The 21,034-nt window shown below is 36.3% G+C and overlaps 3 protein-coding genes across 4 annotated transcripts; 2 read left to right on the top strand and 1 right to left on the bottom strand.

Moving 5' to 3' along the window:
- Positions 1-213: 213 nt before the first annotated feature.
- On the top strand, positions 214-7,944 carry LOC105047630 (uncharacterized). Its single transcript, XM_010926641.4, has 4 exons — positions 214-544; positions 1,225-1,330; positions 4,510-4,653; positions 7,384-7,944. Exons 1-4 carry the CDS (start codon positions 240-242, stop codon positions 7,627-7,629), a joined length of 801 nt encoding a protein of 266 aa, XP_010924943.1. The 5' UTR covers positions 214-239; the 3' UTR covers positions 7,630-7,944.
- Positions 7,945-9,185: 1,241 nt separating this feature from the next.
- Positions 9,186-14,652, top strand: LOC105047631 (uncharacterized). Its single transcript, XM_010926642.2, has 7 exons — positions 9,186-9,561; positions 9,727-9,788; positions 9,870-9,953; positions 11,857-11,911; positions 13,330-13,465; positions 13,957-14,007; positions 14,225-14,652. The coding sequence occupies exons 1-7, from the start codon at positions 9,201-9,203 to the stop codon at positions 14,322-14,324; spliced, it is 849 nt and encodes a 282-aa protein (XP_010924944.2). The 5' UTR covers positions 9,186-9,200; the 3' UTR covers positions 14,325-14,652.
- A 687-nt stretch (positions 14,653-15,339) lies between these two features.
- Positions 15,340-17,352, bottom strand: LOC105047632 (jacalin-related lectin 19). Of its 2 annotated transcripts, none has more exons than XM_010926644.4 (3): positions 17,179-17,352; positions 16,315-16,527; positions 15,340-15,854 (listed from the first exon to the last, which is right to left on the bottom strand). In XM_010926644.4, the coding sequence occupies exons 1-3, from the start codon at positions 17,179-17,181 to the stop codon at positions 15,477-15,479; spliced, it is 594 nt and encodes a 197-aa protein (XP_010924946.1). In that variant the 5' UTR covers positions 17,182-17,352; the 3' UTR covers positions 15,340-15,476. The 2 variants fall into 2 exon arrangements, with proteins under 2 accessions (XP_010924946.1, XP_010924945.1); XM_010926643.3 differs by having other exon boundaries at positions 16,315-16,536; positions 17,179-17,344.
- Between the last annotated feature and the right edge of the window lie 3,682 nt (positions 17,353-21,034).

Below are 21,034 nucleotides of genomic sequence, written 5' to 3'. Positions count from 1 at the left end.
TCACCACTGTTTTATCATTCAAAATAGGTGGACTCAGGTTGGTACATGTATTAGGGAGCTGCTTAATAGCCATTAAAAAAAAAAAAAAATGTCACCTAGCTAAATCTGAACCCTCTGGTCTAGAACCGTTTTCCCGTTTCCCATATCGATTCCCGGCTCTCGATCCCATTCGCCACCCTACCCTTCGGTCTATAAATAGGTCATCGGAGCAAGCCCTCCCCTGTAGTTTGCTTGAGTCCATGGAGGGGAAGGAGAGCATTTTAGAAGCCATATACGAAGAGTCGGAGTTTGAGGCCGACGAGGAAACCCTAGGCGCCGACGGTCTCCAAGAAGATGTGGAGATGCTCGATGCCGAAACCCTAGTCGCCGACGGCGGACGGCTGGCAGGGCACGGCCCCCCCTCGGTCGGCGGCTTCGACGGGGGCGGTGATCAGGCGGGCGGGGGAGGTTCTCGCGCCAGGAACCAGAGGCGGAGGGCGAACAAGAAGAAGAACCGAAGGAAGAAGAAGGGCGGCGCCGCTTCCACTATCACGGATATCAATAGGTAAGTTTCCAATCAGCTCCATGGCTGCTCTGCGATCAAATTTGGAGTTGTGTGTTCCGTAACTGAATTATATTCGTTTTTTAAAAGAAACCCTAGGTTTTCTTCGATTGCTTTCTCAAGTTAGTCCATAACGAGTGCACTTCTCTCTGAGGAATAAGACGAGAAGATGATAAGTAGATGAAGGTTTGGTTTATGTTCCAAGAAATCGATATCCCATTGTATCAAAAGAAGAAAATGATATGTCATCTACTTCCTTACGTTCCTAAAAGATGGCTTTTGTGACTACCGGTCCCTCATTATTGCTGCACAACAATAGTGTGTGTGTGTGTGTGTGTGTGTGTTTTTTTTTTTTTTTTTCAAAAAAAATTGAAAGAAGACCGGGAAGAAGCTTTGTTTCATTGCCATGTTCTTTCACGTTACATACTTTTCACAAGTTTAGATTCTGTTTTCTAAACCTGCATTTCTTTGCTTATATTCTTTCTGTTTTTCATAAGTTGAGAGTCTGTTCTTTCTTAATCTTTCTTAGTTGGTTGCTGAGATCCTGGTAAGAGCATCCAAAGTTTAGGTTGTCTTTTTTAAATTGTTCTTGTGTCCAAGTTACAAGAGAGGTATATAATTCTCTTCTTCTTGTCATTCCCATTAGAAGCCATTCATATTTTTATGATTCCAATATTCTGCAGGTTTGTTATAGACACATGCAGGCGCTTGAAAGAGAAGAAGTCATACTTGGTTTGGAATGCTATAGGTTGTCTCGGTGTTTTGGCTATCAGCGATCTTGTGAAAGAGGTATATATTCTCATCATTCATTGCATCGGCTTCTTTATTGATTTTAGGAAAGAACTCTTGTTCCTCATCATAATTTCTGGTAATATGGTTATAAAAACTAAAAATTTTACAAAAGTTAATGTGATGTCAAATCAATTTTTACTGTTTATTGGTAAAAGACTTCCACCGTCGACATGGATAAATAAGATGGCGATCAACTTGTCTAGTCATGTTCTTTGCCTAATAAATGAAGTTGGAGTAGTGTTGCTGATTCGAGTTGGCATGGATAAATAAGATGGCGATCAACTTGTCAAGTCATGTTCTTTGCCAGATAAATGAAGTTGGAGTAGTGTTGCTGATTCGAGTTGGCATTGGATTATGTGACTTTGGTGTTCTGGCTTTTGCAAGGTCCTCCATGCTCCTATCTTAGCGTTCTTTTGATCATACATTCTATGCTGTTGTCCATCTACATTTAGGTTTGCTGAAAAATGGCTTTTCTTTATCTGTTCTACCCACTTATTAGCTAATACTTTATTGGTGTTCTAATGCGCCAACTGCCATATTCACCTTCTTCCCTTTCTGATCCCTCTTTGTGCAGCTATATGTATTTAATACTTATGAAACAAAAGAAAATTTACAGTCTGATGAATAGTTGTTGTTGATCGATGTCATCATTCGCAAATTTTAATTCCAATGAATGTGAATTTGCAAAAGTCCCCTTGAAATGAGGCCTTGGTTTGAGATTAAGATGTCCATAAAGTACATGATGGTTTCTAGTCTCCAGAGATGAGTTCTCTGTGATCTTGGAGGCCGTTTTATTTCCCATGTTGAGGGCATATTGGTATATTTTAGAGTGTTCATTATATTAATCTTGGTAATTTGATGCATGACATTGACCTTCTTATATGCTTTTATCGCTGTTGAAGATTATGGCAAAGCAAAGCACGTGATTACCGAGAAATTTCCTGTTATATGTCAAGGAAAAAAATATGTTACACTTGCTGGTAGAAAAGTTAAACGAGAAAGCCCCCAACATATAGGTTGGTTTAAGAGTGATTCATCACTGGTTCTGTCTGTAATACTCTGATAGTTTATGTATGTATTTTTTTAATTTCTAATTTGAAATTCGCATATATTTGTATGCTCATTAGTCATGTCCAAGAGTCCCAAAATTTAACTTGTCTTAAGTCATTTTTGCTTCTATCTTATCAAGCATTTCACTAGTCTTCTTGTCAATACTGCCTCTAGTTACTCTGTCTCATTACATTACTTGAGCTGATGAGGTTTTCCCAAGTAGATGTTATTCTTGTCATCACTTGGCTGTGCCAGCAGGTGTTTGGTGAGGCTTGAATCCATGATGGGGCTGTGATATCAGGGAAGGGTGATGCATAGTCACTTATCAAGTTTTTTAAGCAATTGTGTATCCCCAAGCCAAATATGAAAAGTTCAACATATCTAGCTTTTGCTTAAGAAGATATGTTGGATGTCTTCGCCGATGCTTTGATGTAATGACCCTCCAGCTTGTTTAAAAGTTTTGTCGAATTCTACAAATTTGTTTACCACATGGAGCCTTCTTAGGTAGCTCATAGTAATGCTGATGTGATGGATTGTATTTACTTAAGGAAGAGTGGATCTGGGATCACCCCTCCCTCCCCTTTTGCTCTACAAAAATGGAAAAAGGGTTGAGTATTAAATGCAAAGGCATGCCTTCAGCCTCATAACAGGAAACTCTTGTCATAAAATTTTATATCGTAATCCCCTTTCAGTTTATAATCTACGTACCTGTTCAATCAAATCAGTATTCACAGTATTTTTCTTTCTTCTTATTTTGCTGCTTTCAGTGTTAACCATTTTGCAGTGTGTCATTTAACTCTTCAATTTTATATTTTTGCATGCATTTGTTTCTCAGTGTTGCACTAAGCAGAGGGGTATTACTTGCTTTAGCTTGCTGTACATGGCTTATAAATCTCATTGTTTGTAGAAATGGTGCTACTTTGCTATATCATGAGTCATCTCATCTAATTTGCTTTATTATCTCAAACATTTATCTTGAACAAAGTTGACATGATATCTGTGGTTTGTTGCTTTAAATCGAGATAGAGAAATTCATGCGACAAAAGATTTTTTACATCATCTTTTGCTTAGATTGAGTGAGGAGGTATTAGTGGATGATCAAATCTAGTGAAAGAAGTGATGCCTTGAAGTTTCACAAAGTCATTGATAGGGGTTGATTTGTTCAATTACTTATACATGATCATATCTTTGATGTTGGTTTTTCTATATAATCCATGGAGAAGAAAATGTTTAGATGAAAAAGAAATCGAAATTTGACTGACCTACTCGCCCCTTTCAGCAGATATGTGCAACAGATGCAATGATCAGAAGATGTCTAACATGGTATGAAAGTACCGTTGATAATTTATTTTGCTCTAGTGTCTGCTGTCCTGTGAAAGCTGAGGATCAGCGTTTAAATATGTTAAGACAACCTTCAATGGATAGAAAGTAGATGATGAAAGGAAGAGATAAGGGACACAGGTTGAACTGAAAGTTGATCTGAAATCTTTTTGATGAGGATCAAATATCTTGGCATCTGCAATGCATATTTACATGATTGTTTACTTCTATCATGTCGATGCAACACTATGTTGTTTAATTCAATTTGTTGTGTTAAATGACATGATATTTTAAGTATCTATGAATTCATTAACAGATAACAGCTACTTCTTATTTACTTTTATCATTGCATTCTTGTGGAAGCATTTGAGTGGTTGTCCTTGATTAAGAGAATGGTTGAGACTTTAGATGTATTGGCAAGTAAAAAATCTCATGCTTGGAGGTGTTTCTAGTCTTTGCTTATTCCACCTTATGGTTTTTTTGAACATTATAATTGCTAATGTTGGAGGGCAAAAGCTAAAGAACTGGCTCTAAGTATACTGCTATAGGTGGTGGACACCAGAATAATGTACAAGCATCAGTAACTCAGTAATATGGTGAAACTGTGTGCTGATGGCATTGGTTGTTTGGATGTTATCACCGAAATTATTGAGAACATAAATGATCCTTGGCCTTATTGTCATGCCACGTAGTTCTTTTGATGGATATTAGAGGATTAAGATTGATTAATGCGGCATAGAATAACTTTTCAGCAGTTACTGTTTTTTTGACAACATTGTTGTGAAGTTCTAAGTCTCTAAATGCAGGTTGAAGCCATTCAGAGCTGTGGAGGGCGGAAGACCGTTGATGGAAGGCGCTTCCGCACAGGTGGTGGAATTTTATGGAATATTCTGAAAACACGTGAGCCAAATGTGTACAAAGAAATCATGGCAAAGGGGAAGGCATTTGAGGTATGAATTGATGGATGTGTAGGCTCGCATTTATTTGGTTGCATCTATGTTCAGGTTGATTAATTTGGTGTATGTACTATTTGTCTTTGCCTGTTTGAACTGATTGAATGTTTTTGGTTTTTTCATGAAGTATTGAAACAATGGTATCACCTAAGAGCATAGGGCAGCAGCATGTTTAATTTCTTTTTTTTTTAAATTTATTCTTGTTATATTTAAAATTCTATAAGAGGCTGTTTGGAGTCTTGTAAGTGGAGCGGCATGCCACTCAAGTTGCAAGTATGGGCAAGCCTGCATTTTTGAGAACCTGAACTCAAATTGCATGGTAAGTCAAGTTTCTCACTGAGCTGCAACTTAGAGCTATCTTGCAATAGGTCGACTTGAGGTCAAAGTGGCCATTAGACTAGGCGTAGTAGCTCAAGTAGTTATCTTAATTAAAAAAATTCTCTTCTCCTCCACCATCTCCTCCTTCCCTTCTCCTATCATCTTCCACCATGCTTTCAGCCCTTCTTTGCCACAGCTCTTGATGCCGTCACAGGCCTTGCCACCTATGCAAGGCCTATGGTCGCCTCCTATGGGTGCCCAGGTCCTTGCCAACAGCAGCTTTGATGCCGACCTCTTCATCTAGAACATCCTTATCTTTATATACATTGAGTGCTCTTACTTGGTCTGTCCAACGGAATCTCTCTTAGAGAAGCCTCTCTTTCTCCAAACTCTTCTCCAAATATAAGAAGTGAGTTTTCTTGTAAGTCAACTATTGCAACTTAGGTTGCAATGCAATGTAAGTTGTAGTGCAACTTTAATGACAAGGCTCCAAACAATACCTACTATTATGATTTGGTCAAATTATGAAGTTTTTCAATCTATTTATTGAACGAATTTTTCTTGAGAAAACTCTTTCACAAGTTTAGGTAGTAATTACCAACAAGTCTTTATTCCAACAAGGTGTTTGGGCAGGCACTTGGTATAGATTTGACCACATTTTATTGTAAAGTCCCATTTTAGGGGCAAGGTTTGACTTGGTTATGACATAAACCCATGTCTTAATTTTTCAAAGGACTTGATTCTAGGAAAATTTCTGGCATATAAAGGCTTTAAAATAAAAAGTCCTATCCCTGGACCATGCTTTATTGTGAGTTATGCGGTCGGTAGTTATAACCTGCCTTGTGATAAAAACATCTGAGGGTGAGTGGGAGGAGATTAAAAGAAAAAAGTTGACCTAAGTTTCTCTGCCTCTTCTCCACTTTGTGTATACATACATAGAGTGCACAAGCACCATCAGACATCCACAACTCATGGCAGCCACATTTTTCATCTCGCCCTTGTGGATGACAGAGAGGTGAAGGAAATGAGAGAGAGAGTTGCAGAGGAGCGGTGGTAAATGTTGGAGGATTTTGTTGCATATATTGGTGGTGAACACATTCTTCTAGATTGAAAACTAGTATGAGAAGTAGTCATATTATTAAGTTCCATATGCAGTTGTCCTACACAGAGTGTTGGTCTTTAGTTATTTGATACAATATAAACCATGTACTGATTTACAGTTGGCATTGTGGTGTCTGGTACATGATAATCGTAATGATACTAGAATCAAGGAAAAGCTTGAGATGGTAAACATGACAAATGTGGTGCAACAACGAAACCAAGCAATCTAAGCTGTTCTTCTGGACAGAATGTACTAAAAATAATTAAAAGAATGGGTCTGCATCTGACAGTCAAGTACTCGGGGTACTCTGGATGGATTTTTTTTTTCTTTTTGGTTATCTTAAACGTGTTGCACATGTGGGTTCATTGATATATTTTTGCGTTATCAATGATCATGGTACTGTATATAGTTTAAATGTGCTTTTAACTTGGTAAAATTCTGTGAGGTCCTACGTGCCAGTTTGACAAGTGATAAGGCCAAGAATCCATGAATTAATGGTCACACAATGGGCAAGGTATGTGAGCATAACGAGCATCACAAAGGTAGATGTTTGTCAGGATGCATGATGAAGCTGAAGGGTTGAGCTTATAATGTTAAGAGTGATAGGAATTGAGATGGCAATGATCCTGCATTGAAAAGGGCTGTTGCTGCAGCCAAATGACCATTGATTTGCCTTGAAAGGTAATCACTGAAGCAAATTCTGGTTTTTTGAGGATTTAAAAGTGATTCATTTATGAGGATGTAGCTTGTCAGGAATGGAAGGCAAAGTCATAAACCCATCCTCACTTACAGATTGTGCACCTTTTTTTTATTTTATGACCTTTTTCATCATAAACAAAACTTAGAAAGTATTCAAATAATGTGCAGTAAATTGGGTGTGTTTGCTCAATGGTAAGTTCTTTAGTGTATTTCGACCGAGTAACATTTCCTGATTATGCATTTTTATGACTACCTTGTGTCTTGACCATTTACAGCCAACCCATCACCAACTCTTCATTTTCATAATCTGGACTTATCACTGTTTCCTGAACTATGGTATGTACAGTCTTGTTGAGATTCTTGTGTATACTAATGGATTTATACCATACCGCACAGATTATATATTTATATTTGCATGGTTAAACTGTATATTATCAGTACATTTTGCCATCATTTTGTATATAATCTGCACATTATATATACTTGGTGCTTAATGTTTTTGTTGTTATATGAAATAATCTTCCAGTTATTTTGGCCAACTTGATTTAAGATCGGTCTGCATTTTAAGTTGTGCTCATAGCTAGAGCTATTGTCATACTTTCTTGCAGAGGCAATTTAGGCATGCAAAAGCTCCACAAGTAACAGGCAAGGGTGAAATAGCTACTTCTCAGAGTACAAATGCACCTGTCGAGGTAGCAGAAGAAATGGACGGTTCTGAGCAAATGGCAGATATTAATCAACAACGTGAATCATCTGATACCAAGATGGACCGCAAATCAGTGCTGGATAGGCTAAGAGTGCCAGTTGCTTATGATGACCTGTTTGAAGAGGGTGAGATACGAGAATCTGCCTAAATTTTTTCATAAAGGTGGATCACACCCATCAAAGAGTAGTTTCATGGTCAATCTTATTTAACTGATGATCAGCGTTTTCAAACAGAGAGACAACTGGAATTTTTCAGTTGAGGCGCTCGGACATTGTTTTTTTTTTTTTCAGAATTAAAAGCATTAATGTAGATTGCATGTCTTGATGAAATCTTGGCCTTGATTGGTGAATGTTGGGGTAAGTTGAGGACATTTTCCTTGGTTGGAGCTCCAGCTGATGAGATCTCTCTTTTTTTGTTTTTCTGGAATTTACAAGAAATATAAAGAAAGAAAATATTTTTTTAATTTTGGTTTTATGTGTGTTTTCTATAATTTGTGGACTTAAATTATTTTGATATCTTTGATATACTTGTCAGAATTAGATCTAAGGTGCGTTTGCATGAGAATAGCTGACGGTAATCGTGATCAAGTCGGAGTGTCCGGGGTAGTTGTATTGTGAAAGTTTAGCGTAAACTAAATGTATTTCTGGGAAAATGCATTTCTTGTTTTTAAAATATGAAAATTATAACTTTTACTAATTTTTTAAAAATTAAAAATATAAGCAATAAAATAAAAATATAAATTCTATAAATTGTGAAGGTGGCGACCGCCGGTGATGGCTGTAGAAGTAATAGTGGTCGGGGTGGGTGGTGGCTGTAAGGGTTATGTAAATCCATTTCTTTTTTATCAAAAAAAAAAAAAATGTGAGTCATTTCTAATAACTGTTTTTTCAAAAGGTTTAGCAATCAGGTTTTTTTCTTGATTTTCATATTGTAATTTTGAAATTAAAAAGGAAAACTGTTGTCATAGTGGTACTCTTTTATTAGCTATCATGGATTGCGATGGGTTGCACTTGCTGGATAGGAAACCATATATGTGTGATGAATGTCCATGTCACGTCTAATAAATTAGAGCTATTTCAGAGGGAATCTTAAAATCATGTATTTCTATGATGGCCATGGAAAATATGATTGAATTGGTCATTAATTTTTGGGATCTGGAGGAAGGAAATTCTAGAACAAAGAAAAGGATTCCAACTAAATAAGATATAGGCACTTGTGACCTGTCTTGCGGTGGTAGTTTCTTTGTATTACGATTTTTATAATAATAATACCACCCATAGGTCAAATTATTTCATGTAATTGGATATAAAACCCGACTTTTGGCGATCCAATTGTCCCACTAGCAAATTCTTTGGTTGGTATGACCGTTTTGATGAATATAGAGGAAGAATCATAAGCGATATATTGGCTCTGGACTCGAAAAACAACCTTGGTTTGCTCAAGGCCTCCAATAATCGCTTGGTCTTGTATGGGGCTTTGAAGAAAATCAGGAGTGTGGGTCCAAAAAGTATGTAGATGAGGACGAACTGAGCCACCCTATTTCATCGATTGGATGTTAACGAGTCTGCAAAGTATTGAACCTTGAGACGATAATGAATCGAAACAAAAAGTTTCAGCTCTTTGATCAAAATTAGATTGGCTCAGATGCTCCTTTTTCATACCTAGTTACACTTACACCCGTTCCAGAAGTGCTACAAAGCCGAATTCGCTCAAGTTCATATGGCTTTTGCCCCCCCTTTTTTTTGGGGTTTTTCTTTTAGCTGTGAAACGGTTAACATTTATGACGTTGTACATTCAGTGGTGCGGCTCACGGATTGCTCTTGGGTTGGGCTCAGGGACGGCCCGTGCGAAGTTCCTGTGCTTGCAGCATTGCCCTCTTCTCCTCTCTTGCCGACTTTCGGCGTCCCCTCCAGGCCAGTCGAGGGCGCGGCGGACTTCGCTCGGGGGGAACGATCCAGGATGCGGAGCAGAAAATGGTGGATGCGTCGCCGCCAAGGCGGAGGAAGAGAAGAGGACGGTGACGGAGATGACCGATTCTCCCTCCCCACCCGTGATGATTTCCAGCCCATCGACACCCAAGGTCTCTCTTCCTTCCTTTATTCCGCCTCTCCCCTTCTCCCTCCCCGCGGCTTCTTCTTTCCGTACTTGTGATTTCTTAGCTCTTCTTCGTCTGAATTCCTCTCCTCTCTTCCTTTATCTGTCCAAGACTTGGTATAAATGTTTGTTTTCTGGGGTTCTTCTTCAGAACAAGAGGAGATGGTCCACTCTTTTGAGAGGAAGCACGTTCAGCAGAGTCTTATTTGGAGGGTAGGGTAACTTCTCCTATTGTCTCTTTTCCGGATTGTCTTACTTGGAACTGATAATTTCTTCCATTCTTGTTTCTTGCAGCGCATTTTTGCCGGTTTTCTTGTTGGCTATGCTGCGTTTTTGATCTATTCCCTCTTCCACCAAGCTTGGTTTCCCTGGGAACTGGTAAAAAAACATTCTTACTCCCGCCATGATCTTTTGATCCTTTTCCAAGTAATATTTGTTGTTTAGACCAAGTTTTTTGTTTGGAACTACACATTGTGTATGATCTAGGATCGAGATAGAGGCCGACATATTCAGGTTCATGTCAGAGGTTATGTTGGAGCTCGAAGAACACTGAGCAATATGATTTCCAACTTCAACCATCGATGTGGAAACTGATTATTTTTCGGACCTGATTTGCTCTCCGGATTGGTGGAAACTATAGTTTGATCTCGTAAGCTGACTTTTGAAAGTATAGATTGGTCTGAGAAATTTGAATCTGGACTCTGGACGTAGATGGGCCGAGAGGGCAAGCTATTTATAAAGGACCCATGAATGCCACTATTCATAAGATTGTAGGCCTCTACAAAGCCTTAATCCCAAACTAGTTGTGGTTGGTTACATGAATCCTTTTCCTCTATTCTGCTCGATTTAGGGATGCAGATACCACGAGCCATAAAAATAAATAAACCCTTAGGGTGATTCTGTGAAGCAAAGGATCAGAGGCCTTGAAGTTTCTTGAGTTATGAAATTTGTTTCAGAGAAAGATAAAGGAAGACATCCAACTTAAATCAAGCTAGAGGTCATGTCTATGCCCCCCAATGCTTTGGAGGACTCATAACACTTGAGGATGAAGGAGCGAATAGCAGTGGCTTAAAGTTTAAAACAGAAGGTTGAAAAACTCCAAAGTTCAGTGAATTGATGGCTTAAGTGCCACCCATAACATATAGATGAGGAGAAATCTTTTTGATTCGTCTTGCTAAAAGGAGGTTATTTCTGAGAATTTCAGAAATCTTTGCTAACCCAATACTGGCAATCATTTATAAATGTCAATGGATGAGATTTTCCTCTAGTTTGGTCTATCAACACCTCTGTAGCCCTGGCCTCTAGCTTTCCTATATTTCAGAGTTTTATTAGGAATTATTATTGAATTGGCAATGGCTAGCAACTGGACATTGATTATTATTGAGCTGTCTGAAAGGTTTTGATTTTGATGCTGCAGCTTTGCTGAGTAGAACCATTTGGACTGATGTGAAATTTGTAATTTAAAAGAAAAAAGATGGATAAAGCTCAGGTCCAGATGGCTTGTGCCACAATTCTTTGCAGTACACAGCTTACCATCTTCTTGTCTTCATGAAAACATTCCATTTTCATATGTATTATTTTACTCATGGATTCATTACCAGAAGATAAGATAATTAATACATGTGCTGGTGGATGGGAATGTGTTTCAAGGTCAAGAAGATGGCAGATTTAGTTCCTGTTATAGAAATATTTATACAGGTCATGCAATCTTGAGCTTTGTCCTATTAGCTGTAATGCTTTATGTATACCAAGATCATAATGCATGGAAAAATCTATCTTATCCTTATTTAGCTTGTTATTATTACTATCCTGTTGGTATGCATGAAAATGCTATTAAAATTTTGAAACAAAGCCAATATGGTTGCTTGCTAAGCTAACTGATCTGATTTTCTTTACTTCATGTCTTAAGCCACCATAGTCCTCTTTCCAGAACTTTATACAACTTTGTAGGGCCTTTTTGCATATGGCTACCATTCTCTTGAACAACACCTCTCCATTTCTGATGGATCTCTATAGTCGTTCATTTTTTTTAATTTAATTCCACATTTTAACTAATGTCAATTGTACTTCTACTTCCTTTGCATACCTGTTAATGGTGTCATGGGTCTTTGATGTGAAGAATTACTGGTGACGTATCTGACAAGGTTTACATTTTGCAACAATGTTAGTATGACTTACAATCACATTTATCTTTTGTAGCTATGGACACCATTTACTGGATCATTGTTGCATGTCATTGTTCCGCTTGCGTGTTTGACATTTTATTTTTACTTATGAGCAGCGCTATCATGCTTACTTCATGGATGAGATGCCCACATGGATGGTCATATTTGCAGGTTTGTAGCTGTTTGTGTTTTACTCTTTGTGAATGCTTCCTATCAGTCTTGTCATTTTATAATGGTTGGTCAGTTTATTAAGAATGTTCAGTTCATTTTTTTAAATAAATAAAAGTTTCTGCTACAACCTTATAAGATTACACGAATATTTTACTGCTAGGTATTTACTCTACAACTTCCATCCTTTTTACTCAGTTATAATCGTATCATATAATTACCACTCCTTTTGCAGATTGCATGTCTCTCCAGTGTAACTGGTTCCTGTATCACATCCACCTCCTCATAGCCCAGTTTTATTCTTGACATCTTTTTGTTGATATTAATGATATTCAAATTTGTTTTCCATTCTAAATAGCCAGTTGGTGTCGTGGTGTAGTTGGTTATCATGTCAGTCTAACACACTAAAGGTCTCTGGTTCGAGATTGGGTGATGCCAATTTTATCATTTTTAAGAGAGTGATTCTTGGTGCAATGGTAAAGTTGCTCCATTGTGACCTTCCTCAAACCTTGCAATGACGGGAGCCTGATGCATTGGTCTCCCTTTTTGCTGTTATAAATAACCAGAGTTCTTTGCTGGCTCTTGCTTGCTCCTTTCATGACAAAAGATTTCTGGTATGTTATTATTAACAAGGCCAAACTTGGGGATGGGTTGTGCATATATTTTCATTAAATGAGTACACCATGGTCCTCTGCAGTACTGTAAATGGCAGTATCCAGTATTTACAATCTCACACTCCATTTAAATTGCTGTATCACATTTGAAGGTGCAATAATACAGTATGGAAATGATCCATTTTCTGATATAATATGAAATATCTGGGTTGGAAAAGAGTAATCACACATTGTTCCAAGTCTTTGGTCAATGCAGAGTGTTGCAATATGCTTGTATGAGATGGCTAAGCATGCTGTTTGTAGAGGTGAAACACGCAACACGTTGAACACATTGCAGAAAACAACAAGGATCCTGTGAAGTAAAGAAATTGGAGTCATGACTTTATCGGAGGACATTGCTACAGAAAACCATGATGTTGGAAGATCCTGTAACTCAACTTTGAGTGACAGGAGTTACTAGCAGGATATCTGCAACCTTGATCCCATAGATTGGGTTGCTGCACCAGTAAATTCTATAGATTGTTAGACAAAAATGTTGTCACAATGTGTCATATATAGTTTTTTTTATTCTTACGAGCACAACTATGCAAATGGACTAAATGTACTTAAATATGTACATATGGTTTTCCAAATTTATGTTTATCTAATTACATTGGTTTTATCTCTCTTCAGCTTTTGCAAAGTATCACATGATTTGTGTTTCTAATTGGTACTTAAAATCTAAGCCAGTCATTTAGCATATTATAAAAGTATTTCAGTGTATCTCACCTGTCTTTTAGCTGATATATTCCCCTGCCTATTTTACAGACTGGGTTGCTGTGCTAGCTTGTTTTTTTACAGTCAAGGGGCTACTCCGTAGTTCAAGCTCATATAAACAGTGGATGTGGTATTCATGCTATACTGGCTCATTCCTGGCCATCTTTTGGCTGTATTACATGTGGAGGTAATGATCATATTTCTTTATTGCTCACCTTGATGCATGAAATTCTTTGCAAATTGGAAGTTGGGCATTCTCTAAATCAAAATTTATTTTGCTACCCGTTTGTTTTGAATAAAAGAAGGGCTTTCTCGTAAACTTAAAGAAATATTGAATCCAACAATAAGAGAATAATGACATTCTATTACCATTTGCTCTCTCTCCATTTAATAAATTATAAATTGCTTTGCTGACACAGCTTTGTCCTGTCCTTTGTTACTCTGGCTTTGTTCTTCTTTATTGTGTTTCACTCTTTTTTCCTTCTAATAAGCCATTCACTTGGCACTTGACCACTTTCAGTTGATTTGTTATTTCGAACGGAATAATTACTTGTGTTAAGTTAAATTCTTCACTGTATTAAAGATATATTGTTATATTTATCTATAGCCTGGGCGATTGTTTAATAGTCCTGTTTATCATTCTAAATTTGCTTTCCTTTTATTATTTTCCTCTTGCAGGTTACCAAAATTCCGGTGGGATATAATTTGGCTTCCTTTTGGCCCTTTAAGGTATGAACTATGTATGAATTTTTGCTTTTTATCAAGTTCCAATTCAAACTTAGAGAATATGAAAGCGATGAGCTGTGATGGAATGGTTGGCATTCAGAGAATTTATGATTGCTCATATGGGATTATGATATGTGGAGAGCTATTTTCAAGGCACCATTTTAGATTTTGGTTTCTTTATGTAATTTTTTTTTTGACAAGTATGCCTGGTTCGTTGCAGTGGTGCTGGGATCTGCCTCTATGTAGACCATCTGCTGATGGAGTCAGTGGAAGATATTAGAAAGTTGCGCAGCTACATGTATAACTATAAGGCCTTATGATTTACATGTATCCGTTTTTAGGTAGTCTTCCAGCAAATTCCTTCTGTATACAAGAATTTGCTATTGTAAAAAGGAGAAAAATGAAAAAGGAGTAAGAAACCACGCAGGAAAGAGAGAGACATGCATCCACTTCTTAGCCAGTCCTCTTCCTGCATTTGGTTTTCCTGAAACTTGGTTTCCGGATGCCATTTTATAGTTCCAGATAGCAGCTATTACCTCTCTGCATTACAGTGTGGCTGTTTATGAGTTAATGTGGAACATGGTTCTCATCCATGATGACCAATTTGCATACTTCAGAAGCCTAATTCAGTTCATCCATTCCGGCAAAGCTCATTTAGATATTCTTCGTCATAAATGAAGAGTTGTTCTTTTCGTCTGTTTCTCACACCCGAAAGTGCTATTTTTATATTTCCTCAGGGTTCGGGCCTTAATATCTGGCACCAAATCATAATAACTAGGTCATTATTTGCTTCTAGAGTAATTTTATGTTCTTCGTCTCTACATAAGCTTGACAATGGGTTCTGAGAATGAGCATGGTGCGTACCTGTTATTTTGATAACTTTGCTTAAGGTGCAGGTTTGATGTTTGAAAAGCCAGGACGAACAAAAACGTGACAGGCTTTCAAATATTTAAATTGGCTGCATGCCAAAGTGGTTGTTACTATAGAAATGGGAAACATTGTGGAGGAGTGATAAGCAAGCTAATTCTGTTGCATGAATGTGCGCAGAACAACGTAAAATTTCATGAGCTCCATGTCATATTGATTTAAATTGAACATTACAGACCATTCGCAGCCCGGTCCACATTCAAGCTCATTTACGTGACATGTTGTAAGGCTCACCTAGGGAGTTGATGGGCTTTATTGAGGATGTCAAATTATATATAAAAATTATGATCACATATCCTCTTTAAGTGAGATATTTCATGTGCCTTGTGGGTGAAAGTAGATGACTCCTAGAAGCCACAGAAGAGAGGAAGCTTGCTGAGAAGGCCATGGACGCAAAGGATGTCAGAGTAGACATAAAGACACAGCCTCATCGAATGGATAGGAAATTCTAGCATACTGAGTACAATCATGTTGGCATCTTACGTTCACTGGCAAAACCTCACATAACCAAATACCCACACTGTATCCAATAAACATTGGAGAGCCTAAGCATAAGCCTTTTGGGTCCTAGCATTGGCACGAGAGCCATGCTCGCCGTATCGATTTCCCAATCTCTTGGTAGCCAAATTCCCAAACTTTTGGAGCTTCTGCTGCACGGTATCATAGAGGCCAGCAGTCCGGATAGGTGACAGACACAAGCCAATAGCATCAAGGTACCAACCGCCCCTTCCACTAAAGCCAACAATCATCCCTCCATCCATAGGGAATGTGAATGGTGTCCCCTCTTCAACTCCAAAAGGCCCGAAGGCCCTCTGATTGCTCTTGAAGGTAAGCGATCGAATCACGGGTGAACCCCCATGTACCACAGGGGAATAGTGCCCACTTACACATGTCAGGAACTCTTCTGGGTAGTGTAGTTTGACCTGCGATGTTCCACCAACAATGTAAATTTGAAGCATAGAAAATGAAAACATAATCCTTCTAGATTGCATAGTTTTACATAACAATAAATGTGAAACAATAAAACATTAGCATACCATGTGACCATTTCGCAACTATGATGGATCCAACTGATATCCCAAAAGAGCATACCGTAAGAGAACCAGGCCTTTGACCATACCCCACATATTTTACCATATGGTTAAAAATTCAACTGGCTTAGATCACATCATTTGTCATGCTAATATCTAGTAGTAAGGTACTAGGAATACAGAGACAAGAAGCATTGGACACATGAATTTTCAAATACAAAATTAAAGTGGATCTTTCGTTTTAATCCTGTAATTTAACTGCATGACATGACTTCGATAATTATGGCATAAGAAATTAGTTCTTCCAATGTTAGCTTATATTATAGAAGATATAATTGACAGGGAGGCATACCTGCACGGTGAGGTTGCCCCCATTTCCTCCATGCTTTTCTGCCAAAACAGGCTTCCCATTCTTGTCATACAAGACGCGAATTGAGTCGATGCAGCGATCATACACCAGAGTTATCTCTCGAACTCCATTATAGCTGCCATCATCCCAGGGATTCCCACCATGGCCTCCCCATGGGCCTACTTTTACTGTCTTGCTCGAGCCAACAAGCTTCTTCTGAGAATGCTTTTCAGACATAGACCAGACATATTATCTCTTAGAAATTTGGTTGCCAAGAATCTTGAGAAATAAATGTTTCGATTTAGTCGCCAACTCACCAAGGTGGAGACTTACTAATAGATTTACTAAAAACTTCTACAAGTAAAATTAGCCCTCTAAACTCCAACGAAAACTTTGCATGTTTGGATGGGCACTTCAGAGAACCAGAACCAAATGACAAACAGTGTTAAAGATAAGCTAGAAAAATTAAATTTGTCAGCAAAGATGTCAGAACAACATAGCCCAAAATTCAATATTTAGACAATTTGTCCAATATTTAATAACAGGTTTGCTGTGCTGGATCGGGGTTGTATCTTTCGCACCAGAGAAGGATTTATTCCTTGCATGAATCCACCATTGGATTGTGCAATGATGGCTTGGAGCCTGTGCAGGCAGATGAATGAAGGAGCTCGGAGTGTTTGGAGATCTGGGCAGGGTGCAATCCAATGGTAGATATCATGAAAGAAGATCAATCATTCTTTCGCATGAAAGATGCAATCCAAACCCTGGTGTATTATGAAGATTATTTTCATTCATGGTTACAACTAGCATCATGGATCACAACAACTCGTCTAATTACAAAACATCAATACAGGATCCTTTACTAACCATGGTGGACTAGAGAGAGAAAGCACCAAACCAGCAAGCTCTACCGACAGGAAATGGAGATGGAGATAAATGGACGTAGACTGGAGAACAACTCGGCACTCAGATATATAACTAAACGTGGAGCTTGAAAAGGTGAAGCGATCCAACACTTTGTTCTGCTGACAGCATCTCATATATGCCTTCTGCTTTTCAAAGGCAAAAGCATTTAATGAGAGCTTTCCATGTACAATACCCAGCTCAACAGTGGATCAGACTGGAGAAAGCTTGCCACAGAATTAAAAAAGCTCACATATGAACTAGGTTCGGCTTAACCACCGTCATCCTCTTAACCCAAGGTCCAAGACTTGATTCGAAGGTTGGTCGATCTAGAGTAGTCTTTTTATGCATATTGTACAAAAAGTATGATATTAGAGATTAACCAATGCAAGTGCTGCACTAGTATGTGCACTTTCAGAAGTGGGGAATTGCAAATTGATGTGTTCATCTATCAAGCAGGATTCTCCTCCTTTCAAATCAGAAAATATTAAGACACCTTTACAGCTTCAAGTATCAATCTTCCGCATTATTCGAAGCATCAATTTACTTGTTATCTTGTGGTATACAGACCGATGACATAAGTAGAATAATGAAGAATTCTCCACTTCCGGTTAGAACAAAAAAAGCAATTGGCATCTTTCTTTTATCTTTAGTCGAATAAGGTGATGCTAGCATATCAAAAGATCCTCCTGAAGTAGCATCTCCTCCCATTCACTAGTCTCAGTTTAGAGAATTTTGCTAGGGAATTTAGTTCCAGAGTCTAGAAAAAAAACCAGCATTCCAGCTGCAGGTTGGTTGCCTTCTTTGTAGGTGTGGATGGATGGAGACACCTCCATGTGTCAGAGGACCAAAAACCTTGCTGATATCGCACGCTAGTGGTACAAAATGCTTATTATAATCATGTGAAAGTGAATCAATTTTTTTGTACCCTGAGAACAATGAACCAAAACAAGGGATGTAAGAAGGTGCACTTTGTGGAAATAAATGAGCATCTTGGTACATCATAGCGAAAAAGAAACTGCAATGCTAACAGAGAGAGGTCTTTCCATGGTTATGGTAGCTAACCAGCAATAAGATTACAAAATTTTGCACTTTCATAAGCAAACGTGCACTCTTAAGTTTCTATATGATCGCAAGTTTACATAAAAATTTCATTTCAAGAAATGCAATGGACAAAATGATCAAAGGCAGGCTACAGATCCTACTGTATAAATATGAAGATTCAGCATATGATGGATATATTTTAGATTGTTGTGATGTTACTCGACATGAGAAGTAGAAGCTCCTTTGTGCTCAAATATAAATTTTAATCGCTTTTCAATGCCATATTCTGGAAGCTTTGAAAAAAGTAACTGATGAAACCATGGTTCAGATATCCACTTGTAAACATTAGATCACGCATATGGCATCCAATCAATGGTGCAAAATAACACAAATGCTTAGATGAACAAACATCGGTGCACAGGTCCAACCAGCCCTATCCAACCACATGTAATATTACAAAGGTCGAACCTAGTTGTGATGCAACTATAAACACAAGCTCCTAATAAGCTTAAGTAATGCCTACATGCAAATATTCTGCATAAGACCAATGACCATGACTGCTCATTCATCTTCCTTGACTCTGAGAAGGGAAACCAGCTGTGTTGGTTGAAGAACTTGTGTACATAGTCCTTGACATCTCTCTCTCCCTCCCCCCCACCCCACACAACCCCACCACCCCCCCTCCTTCCTCCCTCCCTCCCCTTTCACCTCTGAAAAATAGGAATACACAGGCATGCTTATAGTCTTAGTCTTATCATAGTTGCCAGGATGATACAAATCTGAGTAAACTCAAACAAAGAATACCAAGGACTTAAGCGTTATTCTTTCCCAAACACAACAAAGAAACCCAAGAGCTAGATTTATGGCTTCACTCATACTTCATATTAGAGGATATAACTAGCACTACAAACGCAAATATTTATGAAGAAAAAAATTTATCGCAAATGATAAAATATTTACGATGAAAATAATTTTTCATTGCGAATAATTACATATTAGCGACGGAAAAAAAATTCTGTCGTAAATGCTAATTATTTGCGACGAAAATTTTCATCGTAAATAATTCATCATTTATTTTAATTTTAAATTTTTAAATATTTACGATGAAAATATTTTCATTGTAAATAATTTAAGTATTTATGATACAAATTATATTTTCATCAGTAATAAATTTATTCCCAATGAAAATATTTTCATCGCTAATATTTGAAAAAAATAAAAAAATTTAAAAATTACAGATTATTTGTGATGAAATCATTGCATCGTAAATAATTGAGTAATTACGATAAAAATAAATTTTTATCATAAATAAAATTATTTACAATGAAAATACTTTCATCGCAAATAGTTAAAAAATAATTAAAAATTAAAAAAATCAAAAATTGCTAATTATTTGTGACAAAAATTTTTTGTCCTAAATAAATTTTTTTTACATTAAAAAAAAATTTCATCATAAATATGAGATTATTCCTGACTAAAATATTTTCATCATCAATAGTTAAAAAATCAAAAATTAAAAAAAAAATCAAAAGTTAATCATTATTTGTGATGAAAATTTTCATCGTAAATAATCACTTTTTACGATGAAAACTCAATTTTCATTGTAAATACGAGATTATTCTCGATGAAAATATTTTCATCATCAATAGTTAAAAAAATAAAAAATTAAAAAAAAAATAAAACTTGATTATTATTTGTGATAAAAATATTTCATCATAAATAAGCTATTTTTATAATGAAAAATAAATTTTTATCATAAATATGAGATTATTTCTGACGAAAATAATTTCGTCACCAATAGTTAAAAAAATTAAAAATTAAAAAAAAATCAAAAATTGATCATTATTTGTGACGAAAATTTTTTGTCATAAATAAGCTCTTTTTACGATGAAAAAAAATTTTCATCATAAATATGAGATTATTACTGACGAAAATATTTTCATCGCCAATAGTTAAAAAAATTAAAAATTAAAAAAATTAAAAGTTGATTATTATTTACGATGAAAATTTTTCATCGTAAATAAGCTCTTTTTATAATGAAAATTTTTTTTATCATAAATACAAGATTATTATCGATGAAAATATTTTTGTCGTCAATAGTTAAAAAAATTAAAAATTGATCATTATTTATGATAAAAATTTTTCATCATAAATAAGCTCTTTTTATGATAAAATTTTTTTTTATCATAAATATGAGATTATTATCAAAAAATATTTTCATCGTCAATAGTTAAAAAAATCAAAAAATTTAAAAAAATTAAAAGTTGATCATTATTTATGATGAAAATTTTTATCATAAATAATATCTTTTTATAATGAAAAAATTTTTGTTATAAATACTAGATTATTAACGATAAAATTATTTTTATTATAAATAATTAAAAAAATCAGTACTTTATAAAAATCAAAAGTTGCTTATTATTTATGATAAAAATTTTTATTATAAATATATTTATTTATGATAAAAATATTTTCATCGTCAATATGTAAAAAAATAGAATCTTAAAAAAAATTAAAAAATTTAAATTTTTGATTTTGTATAAGGCAACTCTATCTATTTTTTGTAGCAGCTGTATACATCTTTTGTCCTTCTACATGATAATGAAACAAATGTGAGTTATAATTCAGATCGAATTTTTTGTATGAAAAAATTATATGAAAGTAGGTGATATTCAATATTAGAATGAATAGATCCTTTTGAATGAAATGAACTATACGTTTATTTATGCGTAAAATTTATTTGTTCATCACTGTCACTGTTACTAATGATATCAAT

The sequence above is a fragment of the Elaeis guineensis genome, chromosome 6 (assembly GCF_000442705.2).
Source record: "Elaeis guineensis isolate ETL-2024a chromosome 6, EG11, whole genome shotgun sequence".
Lineage (NCBI taxonomy): Eukaryota > Viridiplantae > Streptophyta > Magnoliopsida > Arecales > Arecaceae > Elaeis > Elaeis guineensis.
Note: the sequence above shows the minus strand (reverse complement) of the source record. Positions and strands in the feature narration are given on the sequence as shown.